The sequence below is a fragment of the Carcharodon carcharias genome, chromosome 3 (genome assembly GCF_017639515.1).
Source record: "Carcharodon carcharias isolate sCarCar2 chromosome 3, sCarCar2.pri, whole genome shotgun sequence".
NCBI lineage: Eukaryota > Metazoa > Chordata > Chondrichthyes > Lamniformes > Lamnidae > Carcharodon > Carcharodon carcharias.
Genome location: NC_054469.1, coordinates 224,866,056 through 224,883,075, shown reverse-complemented (window position 1 = coordinate 224,883,075; position 17,020 = coordinate 224,866,056). Strand labels below are relative to the sequence as shown.

The following is a 17,020-nucleotide window of genomic DNA, read 5'->3' as shown; positions in this document are numbered from 1 at the left end:
GCCTACATCCCAGGGTCTTAAAGGAAGTGGCAGCAGAGATAGTGGATGCATTGGCTATAATATTCCAAAATTCCCCAGATTCTGGAAAGGTTCCAGTGGTTTGGAAAAATGTTAATATAATGCCCTTATTCAAAAAGGGGGGGGAGGCAAAGTAGGAAACCATAGGCCAGTTGGTTTAACGTCTGTCATTGGGAAATTGTTGGAATCCATTATTAAGGAGGTAGTAATGGGGCATTTGGAAAGTCAAAATGCAATCCATCAGAGTCAGCATAGTTTTATGAAGAGTAAATCGTGTTTGACTAATTTGCTAGAGTTCTTTGAAGATGTGACAAGCAAAGTGGATAATGGGGATCCTGTAGATGTAGTATATCTGGACTTCCAGAAGGCCTTTGATAAGATGCCACACAAAAGATTAATACACCAGGTAAGATCACACGGACTTACGGGTAATATATTAGCTTGGATAGAGGATTGGCTAACCAACAGAAAGCAGAGAGTCAGGATAAGTGGGTCTTTTTCTGGATGACAAGCTGTAACTAGTGGGATGCCACAGGGTTCAGTCTTGGGCTCCAACTGTTTACAATCTATATTAATGACTTGGATTCAGGGATAGAAGGTACAATAGCTAAATTTGCAGATGACACCAAAATAGGTGGGAAAGTAAGTTGCAATGAAGAAATAAGAAATTTACAAATGGATATGGACAGGTTAGGTGAATGGGCCAAAATTTGGCAGATGGAGTTTAATGTGGATAAGTGTAAGGTTATCCATTTTGGTCGGAAAAATAAAAAGGCGACTTATTATTTAAATGGAGAGAAACTTCAGAATGCTTCAGTGCAGAGGGATCTGGGTGTCCCCGTGCATGAATCACTGAAAGCTAGTATGCAGGTACAGCAGGTAATAAGGAAGGCAAATGGAATTTTGGCATTTATTGCTAAAGGAATAGAATATAAAAATAGGTAAGTTTTGTTGCAACTGTACAAGGCATTGGTGAGACTGCACCTGGAGTACTGTGCACAGTTTTGGTCCCCTTACTTGAGGAAGGAGGTAGTTGCATTGGAGGCAGTTCAGAGGAGGTTCACTAGATTGATTCCAGAGATGCGGGGCTTGTCTTATGAGGAGAGATTGAGCAGTTTAAGCCTATACTCACTAGAGTTTCAAAGGATGAGAGGAGATCTAATTGAGGTATATAAGATGCTAAAGGGGATGGACAAAGTAGATGTGGAGCGGATGTTTCCCCTTCTGGAGCATTCTGGAACAAGAGGTCATAGTTTTAGGCTAAGGGGTGGTAGATTTAAATCAGAGATGAGGAGGAATTACTTTTCTCAAAGGGTGGTGAATGTGTGGAATTCACTACCTCAGAGTGTGGTGGATGCTGGGACGCTGAATAAATTTAAGAAGGAGATAGACAGATTTTTAATTAGTAACGGGTTGAAAGGTTATGGGGAGAGGGCAGGAAATTGGAGTTGAGGCCGAAATGAGATCAGCCATGATCGTAATGAATGGCGGGGCAGGCTCGAGGGGCTGAATTGCCTATTCCTGCTCCTAACTCTTATGTAATCCCCGCGAACCGGAACTTTACTGTATTGGCAAGAGTTTTTCAAAGGGGCAGGATTTGGGTGTACTTTAAATTGTTGTAGAATTATTTAAAACAATTACAAACTGCTGCTCCGTAGAATTAACAGGCAAGAAACAGCCACTTGGCCCAACCAGTCTATGCTGGTATTAATGCTACACTCAAGTTTCCTCCCATCCTACTTCATCTATCTCGATCTGAATATCCTTTGATTTCTTGTTCCCCTCATATACTTATCTCGATTCTGATTAAAAGGCTTTCATTGCAGGTTCTACATTCTAACCACCCTCTCTCTTGGTAAAGAGGTTTTCCTGTAGTTTCTCATCAGTTATATACTGGATTGATTAGAAAGAAAAAGAAAATCTTTTGTTTATATAGCGCTTTTTGCAAGCTTCAGATTTCTCAAAGTGCTTTACAGTCAATAAAGGAAGCTTTTGAAGTGCAGTCACTGTTGTAATGTAGGAAATTCAGCAGCCAATTTTGCACACGGCAAGATCCCACAAACAGCTATGATAATGATCCGTTAATCTGTTTTTGGGATGTTGATTGAGGGATAAAAATTGGCTAGGGCACTTAACTCCTCTGCTCTTCTTCAAAATAGTACCACGGGATCTTTTACATCCACCCAAGCAGGCAGAAGGGGCCTCAGTTTAACATCTCACCCGAAGAAGGGCACCACTGACAGTGCAGCACTCCCTCAGTGCTGCAACGGAGGGCCAGTCAAGATTCTTGTGCTCAAGCCCTCAACACAGAACCTTGTGACTCAGAGGCGAGAGCGCTACCTACTGAGCCGCAGCTGACATTAGTGACTATCTTATGTTGATGACACCACCCATCCCTCCCACCAACCAACGCCCTCAAACATGTGGAAACATCAGGCTGAATTTCCCCATCTCTGTATCTGGAGAGGTTGGCAGGAGTCGGGGGCAGGAAAGCAGTGTGAAACCCGCTTGTAACCTTGACTTAATCTGCCTACCAGCTGCTACCGCAAGCAAAGCCCAGGAGTCCTGAATCTTACAGTATGATTCGTTACCAAAGATTGCTTTCTCTTACCACAGGATCATTGCTCATCACCTCACTTTCAGAAATGCCATGAGCAGACCCCTCCGGAAGTCTCATTGCTGACACCCTACCCCCATTTTCAGAAAGCTGTGGACTGTCTTTTGTTGATACCCTGAAACCTGCAAGGCCACCCATAGCCTTGCCCCATCCTGCCTCTGTGAGCACGTTCAGCGAGGTGTCCCTTTGCTGATCCTCAGGCAATAGCCCTATTTTAATTCCTTCGTCCCTCCACTTTACCACTGGGAGAAGATTATTCAACCATTTTCCTTTTACCCATGCACCCCCCCCCCCTCTGCAACTTTCCTTCCTCAGCATCTTCACCTTGTCAGTTTAACATCTCATCTGAAGAAGGGCACCACTGACAGTGCAGCACTCCCTCAGTGCTGCAATGGAGGGCCAATCAAGATTCTTTGCCTTCAGTAACCTCTCTTTGACTACTTTATACCTCCCCACCTTGGCCTCAGGTCCACCACCCCGTAACAGTGCTGTGAGGCTGCAATATCCATTTTAAATGCGACCGAGATACTTGCTACTGTCAAGAAGCTGAATTTTCTTACCATGGTCAGCTGGCTCAGACATGCACAGTCTGTCAGAAATCATCCTTCCTTTGGGTTCCAGCTGGCCTAGTGATCGGAAATCTTGAGCACTCACTGGCTGTGTCTGGTTCATACGTGGTGGACTCCGTTCACTGCATTCCTATTTTAGGTCGGCACAAACACATTTTCGGATAAGAGCTACTTTATAGAAAGGAAAGGTCCTTTAATTTAGGTCTCAAAATATCCTGAGCTGACGGCAAAATAAATTCCAGAAACGTTCTCATCATTGATAGCGAATATATCTTTACCTCTTTGTAGAAACATTGAATGTAGCATAAACTTCCGGTAGACATTAACCCTAATTCATACTTTTTATTTTGGAGAACTAGTAGGTTAGGTTTTTTTTTCAGTGTTGTGTTATCAACATTTCACTCCTTCATTGACAAATTTTGACAATCATTCAAAATACTTTTGGCAATATTTTCATCCGCCATTTTTCCTTCTCAGTCACTGAAACATTGGGAGGGATCAGGTGAGATTCGTGGAGACAGGTTTAGGTGGGACTGGGAGGGGGGGGGTGGAAATAGGAAAGGCCCACGTCAGGTCAGTGGTCTGATGCGTTGCTGCCTCTGGGCGATCTTGCCAGGGACTCGGTCACACCAGCAGCGGCGAATAGCCAATAATTAGCGGTTACGAGGCTAATGAAGGGGCTGAGGAGGGTTCTGCGGGGAGCTTCCTGCTATTAGAGCGTCCGCCCACTGAGTGCCAAACCCAGCCACTCAGTGCAGTCAGCCTCCTAGCTGCCAAAGTTGGGGGTTGTGGGCAGGAAAGACCAGCCCCTGTGGCCCATTTGAGTCCACTGGGGGGGGGGGGTTTCCCCTTCACTCCGTTGGGCCTATCAGCTGTGGCAGTGATCATTTTTAAGTTTGGTGCAAGCCTCTGAGGGCCATGCTCTCCTTGCTGCCTGAGAGTACAGAGGAGATTCACAAGAATGATTCCAGGGGTGAAGAACTGTAGCTTGAGGATAGATTGGAGAGGTTGGGACTGTCTTCCTTGGGGAAAAGAAGGCTGAGAAGAGGCTGGACAAGGTATTCAAGATCCTGAGGGGTAGGGACAGGGTAAATAGTGAGAAACTGTTCCCACTCAAGAGACTATCGGGAACTGGAGGACACAGATTCAAAATAATTGGCGAAAGGAATAAAAGTGATGTGAGGAAAAACTTTTTCATCCAGAAGGTGGTTGGAGTCTGGAGCGAGTATCCCGAGAGGGTGGTGGAGGTGGGTTCGATCAAGGTATGCAAAAGGGAACTGGACTGCTATTAGGAAAGTAAGAATGTGCAAGGTTACAGGGATTAGACAGGGGAGTGGGACTCTTTCAGAGACCCAGTGCAGACTCCATGGGGTGAAAGGCCTTTTGCACTGTAGGTAGTACCCACCTCTCCCAGTGGGGGGTGATGGCCTTCCAGATCTGTGGGCCCGGTGATTGGGTCTGCAGCCTCTGGAACCACTTTCCCCAACCACATGAGCTTCCATTCATTCCTATGTGGCAAGCCATAGAAACCTTTTGGCCTCTAGCTCCTAGGTAGAAATACTAATTAACTATCCTTGAGAGCCCAGCTCTCTTTCATCTTGGAACCATGTGGACAGTTTACGCCCAACATTCTCAACACTTTTCTGGAACTTTGGAGAGCCTCAGTCTATCCACTGTTAACACACAGGCTGCTGCTGTTGTCTCCAAGTATAAAATACCTTGCACCATCTTCTCAGTAAGCAATCTGAGCCTTCCTTTGATCTCTAATAATTAAACCACCCAGGCGCTGCTGTCAGGCAGACTTCAGAACAGGCCCTGTGACCCCTTTCATTTTACCTTAACTTTAAAGGCACGGTTCCCAAACATACTAATTTTATAAACCTCATAATTGTAACACTATGAAGCGCAATTTTTCAAGTTTGAAGAATGCATTCTTTGCCTTTGCTATTCTAGCACTGATGTCTTTGTGGCAGTAACCATCTTCTGACAAGATGCTTCCCAGGTACTTAAATGGTGATAGCTGTACATACATATTAGCGGGGGTTGGTAAGCTCAGATGGCTAGAGTGTGATGCAGAACAACGCCAATGGTGTGGGTTCAATCCTCCTATCGGCTGTGGTGTTTCATGGAGGCCATTGCTCTGAGCTTGTGGAGTGACATCCTTCAAGCTATGATTTACCAGAAATTCACTCTCTCTAATGGAGAGAGGTGCCTTTGGGACAATGGCTAGATGATGCCACATATTTTGTGCCCTAGGTCCACATCTTAAGATTCTGTAGACTTTAATGTGCCAGCTCCTTTGCCACCTTTACTCTTCTCAGGCCATTTTTCCTTTTAAATTTGACCCTTTTTACACTATTTTTTGCCAAAGTTACATTTTAAATAGGCAGCAGGAGATTACAAAAAACTTTCAGTGTCCTATTTTTGATCAAAGTATCAGGTCTCTGCCTGCTCGGCGTAAGTAGTTTTCACTCACGACTGCAAATCTATAAACCGCTGCTATGAAATGCCTGCCTTTTTCTGAGCTTCTATAAGTACTTTTGCATCTTCCCCACCATCACCCTGGGGCCAAAAGTACTTTTGTGCAGAATTTTGATATAATATTCCTGCTGGCTGCAGTGCAGCCTGAGCTCTCCTGACCCTGACTAATGCAGGTTCCATCAAAGGCACTTAGCTTTCAATGGAGTCCTAATGGCTGAGATCCACCCCCTCATCAGCCCTTCAAAACACTCCAAATGATAAAGAAATGAATGTTCCACACTTCCCCCAACTCCGATGTCTGGCCCTGGCCACAACACAAACTTCACTGTGTGTGGCCTCTTGAAATTTCTGAGTGGCTGGCAGCTATTGTAGCTCACCACAGCCCAACAGATAGTGATGCTAACAAGCTGCGTCTGTTCAGAGAGCTTTTACTTTGCTAATAATTTTGCACTGAGTAAAAGTTACTCGCTATTTTATCAACAGCGATTGCCAGCAATCAGCAGTTTGGAATTCATCCATTCCGCCCAAAGCATTAACTCTCACTTGAGAGGCAAGAAGGCTGCTGGAAGCAGGTTCCATCGAGTGCTCGTGGAGATTGTACGTGGCTCGTGCTGATGGCTGGGTGAGTGTGCTGTGCTTTCAGCTTGTGGAATTCCACCAGCACCAGTCCCTCAGTCCTGAGACACACCCCCTCCGCCTTCCTCAGCCTGCTCCCTTTGCATCCCTCACTGTCAAGAATTACATCACTGCAGGCAGATTGACCCCTTCCCTCTGACCTCCCTTCGCCTGAAGATTACATTCGATCTCGAATCATAGCCCTCATTTTAGTCGGTCCACAACTGGTAGCCGTGCTTTTCTGGTGCTAGGGCCCTAAGTGTTGGAATTCCCTCCCTAAATCTCACCACCTCTCTCTCCTTATCATAAGAATTTAGGGGAGGTGGTGGGATAGTGGCATTGTCACTGGACTAGTATTCCAGAGACCCAGGGTAATGCTCTGGGGGCCTGGGTTCAAATCCCACAGATGGTGCAATTTGACTTCATTAAAAGCCTGGAATGATGAACATGCTGGTGAAAACCCATCTGGTTCACTAATGTTCTGAAGGAAATCTGCCATCCTCACCTGGTCTGGCCTACATGTGACTCCAGGCCTACAGCAAAGTAGTTAGCTATCTGAATGAGGGCAATTAGGGATGGGCAATAAATGCTGGCCTAGCCGGCGATGCCCACATCCCATGAATGAATAAAAAAATTCTCCATAAAACCTAACTCTTTAACCAAGTTTTTGGTAATCTATCCCAATATCTCCTTATATGGCTCGGGGTCAAATTTTGTTTCACGTTTCTCTGAAGCACCTTGGGTCATTTTACTACTTTAGAGGTGATATGTAAATGAAAGTTGTTGTTGGTAGATATTTATCCTATACACACAAACACACTACACACACATACACACACACTGACAGCAAAGCTCACGCACATAATGGACAGAGTCACGGAATTCAGTAAGACCTTAGGTTATCGTTTAATTAAATAAATTAAACTCCATTTTAATCATGCAAACCAAACCCTCCTATAACCATGGACATGGTTTGTCTGAGGAGGTGGCTGTTGTAGAGCCGTGATTTTTGTATTAGGCTTGAGAGCCACCCCAGAACAAGTAAGAGCAAGAGGTCGCCTTGTAATAATGCTTCATTATAAAGAGGTAACAGCACCATCAGGTGGGAGGATAGCAGAGATTTTTATTATCCTAGCATTGTCAGGGAAACACTGATTTGTTCCTTTCTCCCTCAGGCTTTTACTGATTGTATATATACCATGAGAATAACCCCAGTGACGGCGATAGAACAACAACGTGAATTTATATTGTATGTGAAGCCCAGTAAAATGTACCCAAAATTTACTAACATGTTTAAATGCAGAATTATTAAAGCATTTAGTTGGACTGAAATCCTCCTGAGATGGAATTTGAACTCACTGGGTGGAGTTCAATGGAGCCTGCCGGTTCAGTAATGATGGTGGGAGGTTTGGTGAATTGGGTGTGTGTGCCTGCATCAGATTCCCAGCGTTGGGAAAACTGTCCCCAATTAATTGGAAAGGGCCCTCTGTTATTGTGGGTTTGTCCCTGGATTTCTTGGCTTCTTACTCAGATCTTGCTGGGGGGCGATGGTCTTTCGTTCAAAATACCTTTATCTACACCATTAACTATTTAACATTAGGGCGTAGCTAGAGCTACTCTCTGAGGTGCTTCTCGTTCATCTTCCCTCAATGAGTGACATCACTAAGACATAGCTCCTAATGCACATGCTCAATAGCTATCAATAGCGTTAAACCTTTCCTCTACATCTCCCCCACCACCCCCCACCCGAGTCTTTATCCCCATGTTATTATATACACCACCTATGCCCCACCCCCACAAAGTCTCTTACTTTAAGGGGAAAGCCTCTTTGGTAGTTTCACCAGTCTTCCTAAACGAGCGCAGAACTCCTTTGGAGGTAGGTTGGTATCCGTTTGTTCTGAGGTCAGTCCCTGGGGGTCGCATGATGTGGTACAGTCTTCAGTTTACCTAAACGTTTGAAGGGAGTGGGGAATTTCCTTCTAAATTTATTTTCTCATGTTTGTAGTGTTGACTTCACCAACTTTGAAAGCAGCTTCAGAGCTATGCAGGCTTTTCTGCCCAAAAAAGAGCATTCTTGCTTCTTAATAACGTCCAATGTTTCAGGAATTTCTCTCTCTTTGTATTTTATTGCTGAGTCAAACTGATCTTTAATGTTAAGCTTGACTCCACCCTGGACCTTGGAGTTGAATAAAGGATGGTTACAGTGTCACTTCACTGAGCCATGAAACTCTGTCAGATAACACTGAGGCACCAGTTCCTGCGTCGAGCTTGAATGCGGTTGTATGCCCATTTGCATCGATGTCAGCATTCCAAAACTGGGTTTTATTTTCCTTCGTTTCTCCTGGGAAGGTGATTCCGTGGCTGTCGAGGTCTTGAATTCCAAGTGTGGAGCTTCCTTTAACAGATTTCTCCTTCTGACTCACCTTAAAATGGCCGAACTTGTCACACCCGCGGCAGTGGGCAATTCAGGCAGGGCTTTCTTCCCGCCCGTGGAGATTCTTCCCGCCATAGCGGGGACGTTGGAAAATGGGGTTTTCCCTTTTCACGGAGTTTACCTGGTTGCTATCTTGCTGCGCTTTTGGTTTCACAACCCACAAACGGAACAACTTCAGCAGGCGGCTCTTGGGGAACTTCCCTCGCCTCTCTAACAAAAACCTTATCCTGCTTCCGCTCCTCAGCCTGTCTGACCAGTTGTACAGCTTTGCTTAAGTTTAAGTCTTCCCGAGAAGGTAAAATGCCAGAGAGATTCTCATATAAAATGCAAACGACTATTCTATCTCTGATCCTTTGGTGTTCCATGCTCAAAAATTTCGGCCAAGCGGTACAATTGGTTGATGGGTGAGTCAATCCCTTCCCCCTGTTTTTGACTGCACCGATTAAATTTCTTCCGCTTTACAAGAATATTTTTACAAAGACTGAACCATGAGCCAAAAGCTCCGATGACATCCTCGGAGGAAGCTGTCTCTTCATTCACCTGCTGTCTGACCAGCACATCTTCTGCTATGCTCCCAACAGCGTATAACAAAGTGCTAGCTTGATCTCTGCTTTCTTTACTCACGAGAACTTAGACGTTGCAGTACCGGGTAGAATGTCTTTGGCAATTTCGTCATTGCTCAGCCTGTCTATGGCCCTCTATATTTTGAAATGATTCTGGTAGGGACAAAGCGGTAGCCATTTTTCACTCTGGTTTGAGGTTGTCTTTTCCCACACTGAGCTGCCCTCATTACTTGGTCATCTCCGGTGTGGTTGTCAGGCTGGACTCAAAGTCCTTAACCCTCTTCCCTAATGCTGGATTTCTCTTGAGGCTTTTCCTGCCATTTTTTGCTGTTCCTCTGTGGGTGTAGTCACTGCTGCCACCACCTGTTACTGTGAGTTTGTCTTGGGATTCCTTAGCTTCTTACTCTAGAAGAGATATTTCTGGAGGAATCATGAACTATTTACAAGTTGTAAGACATAAGGACATAGCTAGAACAACTCTCTGAGGTGCTTCTCACTCATCTTCTCCCAGTGGGTGACATCTCTGTGACATAGCTCCTTACACACACACCCCGCTTAGTCCTTTCCCCTCCCTGACTCCTTCAGACATCCTTACTTCTTCCACCACCCTTAGTCCTTCCCCCCTGCTGACTCCTTCCTCCTGTCTTACTTCTTCATCCAGCCTTATTTCTCCCTCCAGTTTTACTCCTTCCCCCTTCCCAACTCCTTCCTCCACCCTTACTTCTTCCTCCACTATTACTCTTTCTCCTCTCTGCACTCCTTCCTCCCCCTGGACTCCCTCCCCTCTCCGCACGCCTTCCTCCCTCTGAACTCCTTCTCATACACCTTCCATCCCACCCTACATCTACCTCTCTAGTTGCTATCTTCTCCCCCATTAGCCTCTCCTCCCCGTACTCCCTCCCCCCCACCTCACCCCCTCGACACCTTCATTCCCCTCACCTCAACACCCTAATTCCAACCCCACAACCTCACCCCCAACACCTTCATTCCCCCTTCTCAACCTCAACCTCCCCGACACCTTAATAACACCCCCCCCCAACACCGCTTCCTCTCCCAGTCGATCCTAGATCTCCCCCCCCCCCCGGTATATCTTCCTCTCCCAAGCATAGCTGGACTTTTCTCTCCACCCCCTCAACCATCATCCGTTGCGAGCAAACTCTCAACGGTGACTTTCCAACTTCCGTGAGCTGCTTCTCAGCAGAGCCACGTCCATGAGAATCCACCCAGCATGCCATGGATGTTCCTTCAGGATCCGGTTGCTGTTGGGCTCCAGCACCTTCTGCTCCTCGGGTGTCCGCAATGTGAGCAAGGCCCTGGCTGTAAGTCCAGACATCTGCACATCACACTCGGCGAGACGTGTTCTGCACCAGCGTGTGCTCACGCTGACGTGGGCAGATGACCCAGTGGCGGGGGGGGGGGGGGGGGGGGGGGTGGAATGATTCCGGGAAATGGGCAGAGGCAAAGTCGAGGCTTCAGAGGGATCACACAAACCTCCAAACAACACATCTAACCAACCCTTCAGGCAGCACCTACCTAACATGTGGCAGAGTCTGCAGATCGCACATTCAACTAAACAGCCATCCCAGGACCCACTGAACCAGAGTGGAAACATTGGCTAATTGAAGCCAGTAAAGGAGGGAATCAGAAGGTCCTTAATTGCTTTTCTAAAGTTCCAACAACGACCAACTGGAAGAAAATCTTTTAAGCTTTAGAACCAGGGACAGAATAAACTGCTTACATAATAGAATGAGGTGACCATTACTTCACATAAACTGATTATCTTATTCCATCAACCGCTGAGAAACTATTAAGGGCAAAATAGCACCAACTGTGAACAGACAAGACAAATTACCACCAATAACCATCTAATTTCGCCTTCTCTCAGCTCAAGCAATCCGAACACTCATAAATGCTTCAACCACTTGGCAATGACCGGATAAGCTTAAATTCTATTACCGTGAGGGACTTGTGATTTTTTTCATGGTTTGATGATAGTATCAGGCAATTCCATCTGTGGAAACCACAGTCCAATTGGCTGTATTCATTAACTTGGTTCAGTGCTCTTTGAATAGGAAGGTTGTGGGTTCAAGTCACACTCCACAGATTTGAACCCATAATCTAGACTGATGCTTCAGTGCAGTACTGAGAGAATGCAGTACTGTCAGAGATGCTGACTTTTGTCTGCGGCATTAAAGTAAGACCCTGTTTGTTCTCTTGGGTGGATGTAAAATATCCCATGACATTACTTTAATGAAGAGCAGGGGAGTTCTCCCCGGTGTCCTGGCCAATATTTATCCTTCAATCAACATCACCAGAAACAAATTATCTGGCTATTATCTCATTGCTGTTTATGGGAGCTTGATGCGCACAAATTGGCTGCTGCAATTCCTACATTACAACAGTGACTACACTTCAAAAGTGCTTAATTGGCTGTAAAGGGCTCTGGGGCATCCTGAGGTTGTGAAAGGTGCTATACAAATATAAATCTTTCATTATTAGCTGATGATTGTACCTTCACGGAGTGAGCCAGTCTAATCCATAACCAGCTATCCTCTCGAACAACTGAAGGATCATTATTTGTAAGCAGACAGAAATAAAAAAACAAGATCAGGTCAAAATTCCTCGAAAAGTTCTTTGATGTGGAAAACTCCATTTGAACACGAAAAGCAAAACAGAGACAGACCGAGGTAGAAATGAGGAGTGAAGAACTCCAAAGGAATATTTTAGCAACCCCATTGCAATCTGTTCAATATAGTGACAATATTGAAGCATTCACTGGAACAGGACTAGGCCATTCAGCTCCTCAAGCCTGTTCCACCATTGAATAATGGCTCATCTGTATTTTATCTCCATCCACCTTTTTAAGAATTTATTCATTCACCAGATGTGTGTGTCACTGGCTAGACCAGCATTTATTGCTCATCCCTGATTGCTCTTGAGAAGTTGGTGGCAAGCTGCCTTCTTAAACTGCAGCAGTCCATGTGGTGTGGGTACACCCACAGTGCTGTTAGGGAGGGAGTTCCAGGATCTTGACCCAGCGACAGTGAAGGAACAGTGATATAGTTCCCAGTCAGGATGGTGTTTGGCTTGGAGGGGAACTTGCAGGTAGTGGTGTTCCCATGTGTCTGCCGCCTTGTCCAGGTGGTAGAGGTCACAGGTTTGGAAGGTGCTGTCGAAGAGGCCCTGGTGAGTTGCTGCAGTGCATCTTGTAGATGGTACACACTGCTGCCACTGTGCGTCAGTGTTGGAGGGAGTGAATGTTTGAGGTGCTGGATGGGCTGCTTTGTCCTGGATGGTGAAATAGACTTTGCCATTAACAGGGCAGTGATCCTAACTATGCTTAAGAGGCTCAACATATTTATTTAGCCCAGTTTACTAAGAGAAACAAAATTTATGATGTGCTAACAATCATGAGAACCATGAAGTACTGGGTGGGTTGTGGGGGCGGGGGGTGGGTGGGTGGGGGGGGGGGGGGGGGGGGGGGGGGGGGTGGTGGGGGGGGGGTGCGGGGGGTGGGGGAGTGGCGGTGCGCAGAGAACCAATAAATTAGAAATAAGCTAATATTGCAATCATATTTAAATGTCTAACCTGATCTGATTCCATTACTTCATCTATTACTGATTTAAGAGTAATGGGAAATTACAGCCCCATTGTTTTATATCAACACCAACTGAAGTGATGGGGTTAGTGCTCAGAAACGAACTTCAACATTTGCTGTGTAATAATCATCCAAAAGTAGCGCCCAGCATGGATCTAGATGGGCGTAACCAAATTTGCTGCCACGTGGCAGTGATCTCCCAAGTGGACAGTACTAAATCTAATGGTGTAGTGTAAATAAACTCACAGGAAGCCTTCATCAATGTTTCCCCAGGAAAGAATGCCACAGAATCCGAAAGCATTGCCATTTTAAAATCAAAACAGGAGACAGATAAGAAACCGGCTCAAAGATATGAAGTTGGGTCACAGATCGGCCATTGAATGGTTGTCATTGCAACACATTAGGAACTCTTCATTGTATTCATTGACCTGACCAAAACATGTGACTCAGTAAATCGTGAGGCTCTGTGGATCTTCGCTCACAAAATGAGAAATTGCTCGTCGGCAGCATTCAAGGAAAGCAGATTCAGACATTCTCTCTGTAAGAACGATATACCCAACTGATAGTCATCCAGAAACCTCATCACGATGCTGCAATTGTTTCATGACGATATGGCTGAAACTTTCTTGAGCAGCGGTCTGAAACAGATGCCTTCAAAATCTAGACTAGTGTCAAGCAAGGCTGTGAGATAGCCAATTTACAATCTATCAAACAGTGGCTATTCACCTCATCAAAGATCAACTGCCCGCTGGTCTGAGTATTAAATACTGGCTATATGGAATACCTCAGTTGACGTCGTGCCAAAATTAAACTGACCACCATAGGTATACATGATCCACATTTGCGCATGACCGCAGTGTGTTTGCCCACTCTGCATCAGATTTGTGAGCCATTCTTGGTCTCCCCTATATGTTGAAGGAGAGACTCTGGAATATGTTGAGCTCTTCCCATACCTTGACAGCCACCTCTCTCAAAAGGCCAACATTGACAAGAAGTTCCAACACTGGATCAGCTGCACCATCTCAGCCTCTACAAACTACGGCAACAAAGACCTCCGCAATGAACAGAAGTCCTGGTGTACAGAGGAGATGCTGTCACCACACTCCTGTACTGCAGTGAGACCATGTATCTTTGAAGCATTTCTTTGTCCTCCCCTGGAACACTGACCATTTGAGAGTTGAGAAAACAGGACCTGATGGGAAAGATGCTTCTCGGCCATCCAGACAGTGTCCAGTCCATCGCAGTTGATGACTATGAAGGGGTGACACATAAGAACACGAGGGAAATTCCACCAGCAATGCCTCCGCTGCAACCCCCAGATTCAATAGGAGGACCATCAAGCAAACACTAGAGTCCTTCTTGAAGACAATGCCACAGGCATTCAGGCAAGTCTCCTGTAAAATCAACTTCGATAGACTGGACACTGTGCCCGGATGACTGAAAACCATCTCCCCTACCAGGTCCTGTTTTCTCAACTCTCAAGTGGCCAGCATTCCAGGGGAGGACAAAGAAACCGCTTCGAAGACACTCGGAAGCTCTAGGCTTGCAATCACTAATCTTTGCAATTTTATATTATTGCATTTTATTTCTGTTTTGCTCTTGATTTTTAGAGGACTGGTATTCAGGCTTAATTGAATTTTTGAAAGGTACTTAGTTTTAAATCAAGGTCTACAAAGTGTGATTGTGCTTTGATTAAGTCAAACCAACTAATCAATTGTGTAGTCAAAAGTAATCAGTGGTGATATTATTAATATGGACTTGTTTTCCCACTCTTTCACATTGTTTTCATTCTTGTCAAGCCATATTCGCAGCTGCTGTTTTGTCCAAACTACTGTTTTTCCTTTTCATGCTAGTTCTGCTAAAATAAAAGCTGTTTTATATTGTTTAACAGGAATCAAATCTTACTGCATTCGATGACCCTTGAACTACAAGCCTGGACAATGGATAACCTTGCCCATGGGGTGGTCAACCATGGTGTGGAATCAGGAGATGGAGTTTGATTAAAGCAAAAAACTGCGGATGCTGGAAATCCAAAACAAAAACAAAAATACCTGGAAAAACTCAGCAGGTCTGACAGCATCTGCAGAGAGGAGCACAGTTAACGTTTCGAGTCCGTATGACTCTTCAACAGTTGAGGAGTCATAGGGACTCGAAACGTTAACTGTGTTCCTCTCCGCAGATGTTGTCAGACCTGATGGAGTTTGATTGATAAGCAGTATAACCTGATTCATGGCAGGTGGGAAACACCAACAAAAAGATGTATAAACAGCCTGAATTCTGGGGATCCTGCAAGCCTCGCAGTGCCTGAGAGAAGAATTTGATAAGGACACATGGTTGCCAATCTCTTGTTTTGAGAAAGTCTGGATGGAGGCCTCAGGAGGCTGGAATGGAGCCAGAAATTGGACTTAAAGGGACACAGCATCCAGCATTCAGGGGTGCAGCCAGAGCGGAATAGTTAATCATTGAAGACTACAGAGGAAGGGGGGTCAACAGAGAGACTGACTGGAGAGTCCACCCTCGTTCAAAGTTACTTGAAGATTTGGTGATGTATGAACCAAGGGGAATTGTACCATTTTGGGAAGCTCTCATGAAAAGACCAGTTTGGAGTTACCATTTGTGGTACAATAAAGTTGTCTTTCTTTATTTCTTTTAATATATATACAAAGTGTTTTTTTCTTCCTTTCTTTTTAAGTAAGTTATCTTTCTTTTCTTTTTTGTTATTAATAATTGTTGAACAATAAAAACTGTTGTTTTCGTAATTATTTGGTGTTAAGTCACTCATTCTTGTTCATCCAGAGCACAGCTCCGAGCCTAAGTGAAACTTGGCAAGGGACTCTCACACCCCTACAAAGCTGTCCTTGAAGCACAGCCAGGATTGACATTAATGGCTGGGAGGAGCTCGCTAACAATCGTTCAAAATGGCGACAACTTGTCTACCAAGTTGCATCACGCCTTGAGTTCCAACACGTTAATGAAGAGGCAGAGCGATGGCAGAGAAGAAAAGGAAGCAAATCCTGCACTCCGCATCCCACTGCCTCGCGGGCTATCCTGACTCATGTGCCCAAAGACCTTGAGGGTTGAGAATCAGTCTGTTCAGTCATGTGAAGACCCATGGCAAAAACTCGCGACCCTGAGTAGATGTCACCCTCAAATTGAGGGACAGCTACTGCCATCGTCAAATGGTGGAACAGGTTCGAGGGGTTAAGTGGCCTCCTATGTTCCTAAGCAAGTACTTGATAGCAATGTCAGAGCAAGAATGAAGGAAGTGCTAAATGGATTACTTCAGTGATCAGCGCTGGGGCCCTCGCTTTTCCTAATTTGCACTGAAGTTAGACTGAAAGTAATGCCAGAGTCTTTACAGCTTAAAGGGCCATTCGGTCCATTGAGTCCACGCCAGCTCTCTGTAGAGCAATCATTCAGTCTCTTCCTCCCTTAGCCCCACAAGTTTATTTCCCTCATGTCGCCAACCAATTGTTTTTTAAATCATTCATCATCTCCGCTTCCACCACCCCCATAGGCAACGAGTTACAGGTAACTTCTTCCACACATCCCCCCCCCGTATCTCTTGCCCAAATCTTAAATCTGTGTCCTCCTAGTCCTTGTACTAACAGATATAGAAGTGATCAAGTTTGCAAATGATAATAACATGGGTGAAGATAAAATTGATGAACAGTCAATGGCATACAGACAGATTTAGATAAAACCAACGATTGCTTTGGCAGGAACAGTGCTCTAGTGTACATTGCAACTGCAAATGGAAGGGCTGTGCATTTATGAAATGGTGTGGGAATAACTAAAAGGGAGGTTGGGAGAGATCTACGGCTGTTAGTTGCCTCAGCACTTAACATGCCTACCACGTGTGCGGCAGCAATTTTAAAGCCAAGTGCTTTGCTATTTACAGATCAACAGTAAATTATGGACAAGCTGCCTTGCTAAAACTGTACAGTTGTCTGGTAAATAATGGGGATGAGGAAAGAGATTTGCAGATATTAATACAATTGGTATTTTAAAGCAGCAAGTCCCTATAGAGAAGTGATTAGCAAAGCAAGTTGTGCTTCTGTGTTTCCCTAAGCTCTTAGTGAAGATTGCATTACCAATTTTATAGATTGTTGCTTTGCACATAGG

At 45.1% G+C, this 17,020-nt stretch overlaps 1 protein-coding gene across 1 annotated transcript in view; it reads right to left on the bottom strand.

Annotated features, from left to right (window-relative positions):
- nek11 (NIMA-related kinase 11) overlaps positions 1-17,020 on the bottom strand; it is a 362,055-nt gene that overhangs the window by 123,847 nt on the left and 221,188 nt on the right. Inside the window, exon 12 of the mRNA XM_041184028.1 lies at positions 3,172-3,334. Within this exon, the coding sequence (XP_041039962.1) occupies positions 3,172-3,334 (163 nt within the window). The remainder of the gene's footprint in view (positions 1-3,171; positions 3,335-17,020) is intronic.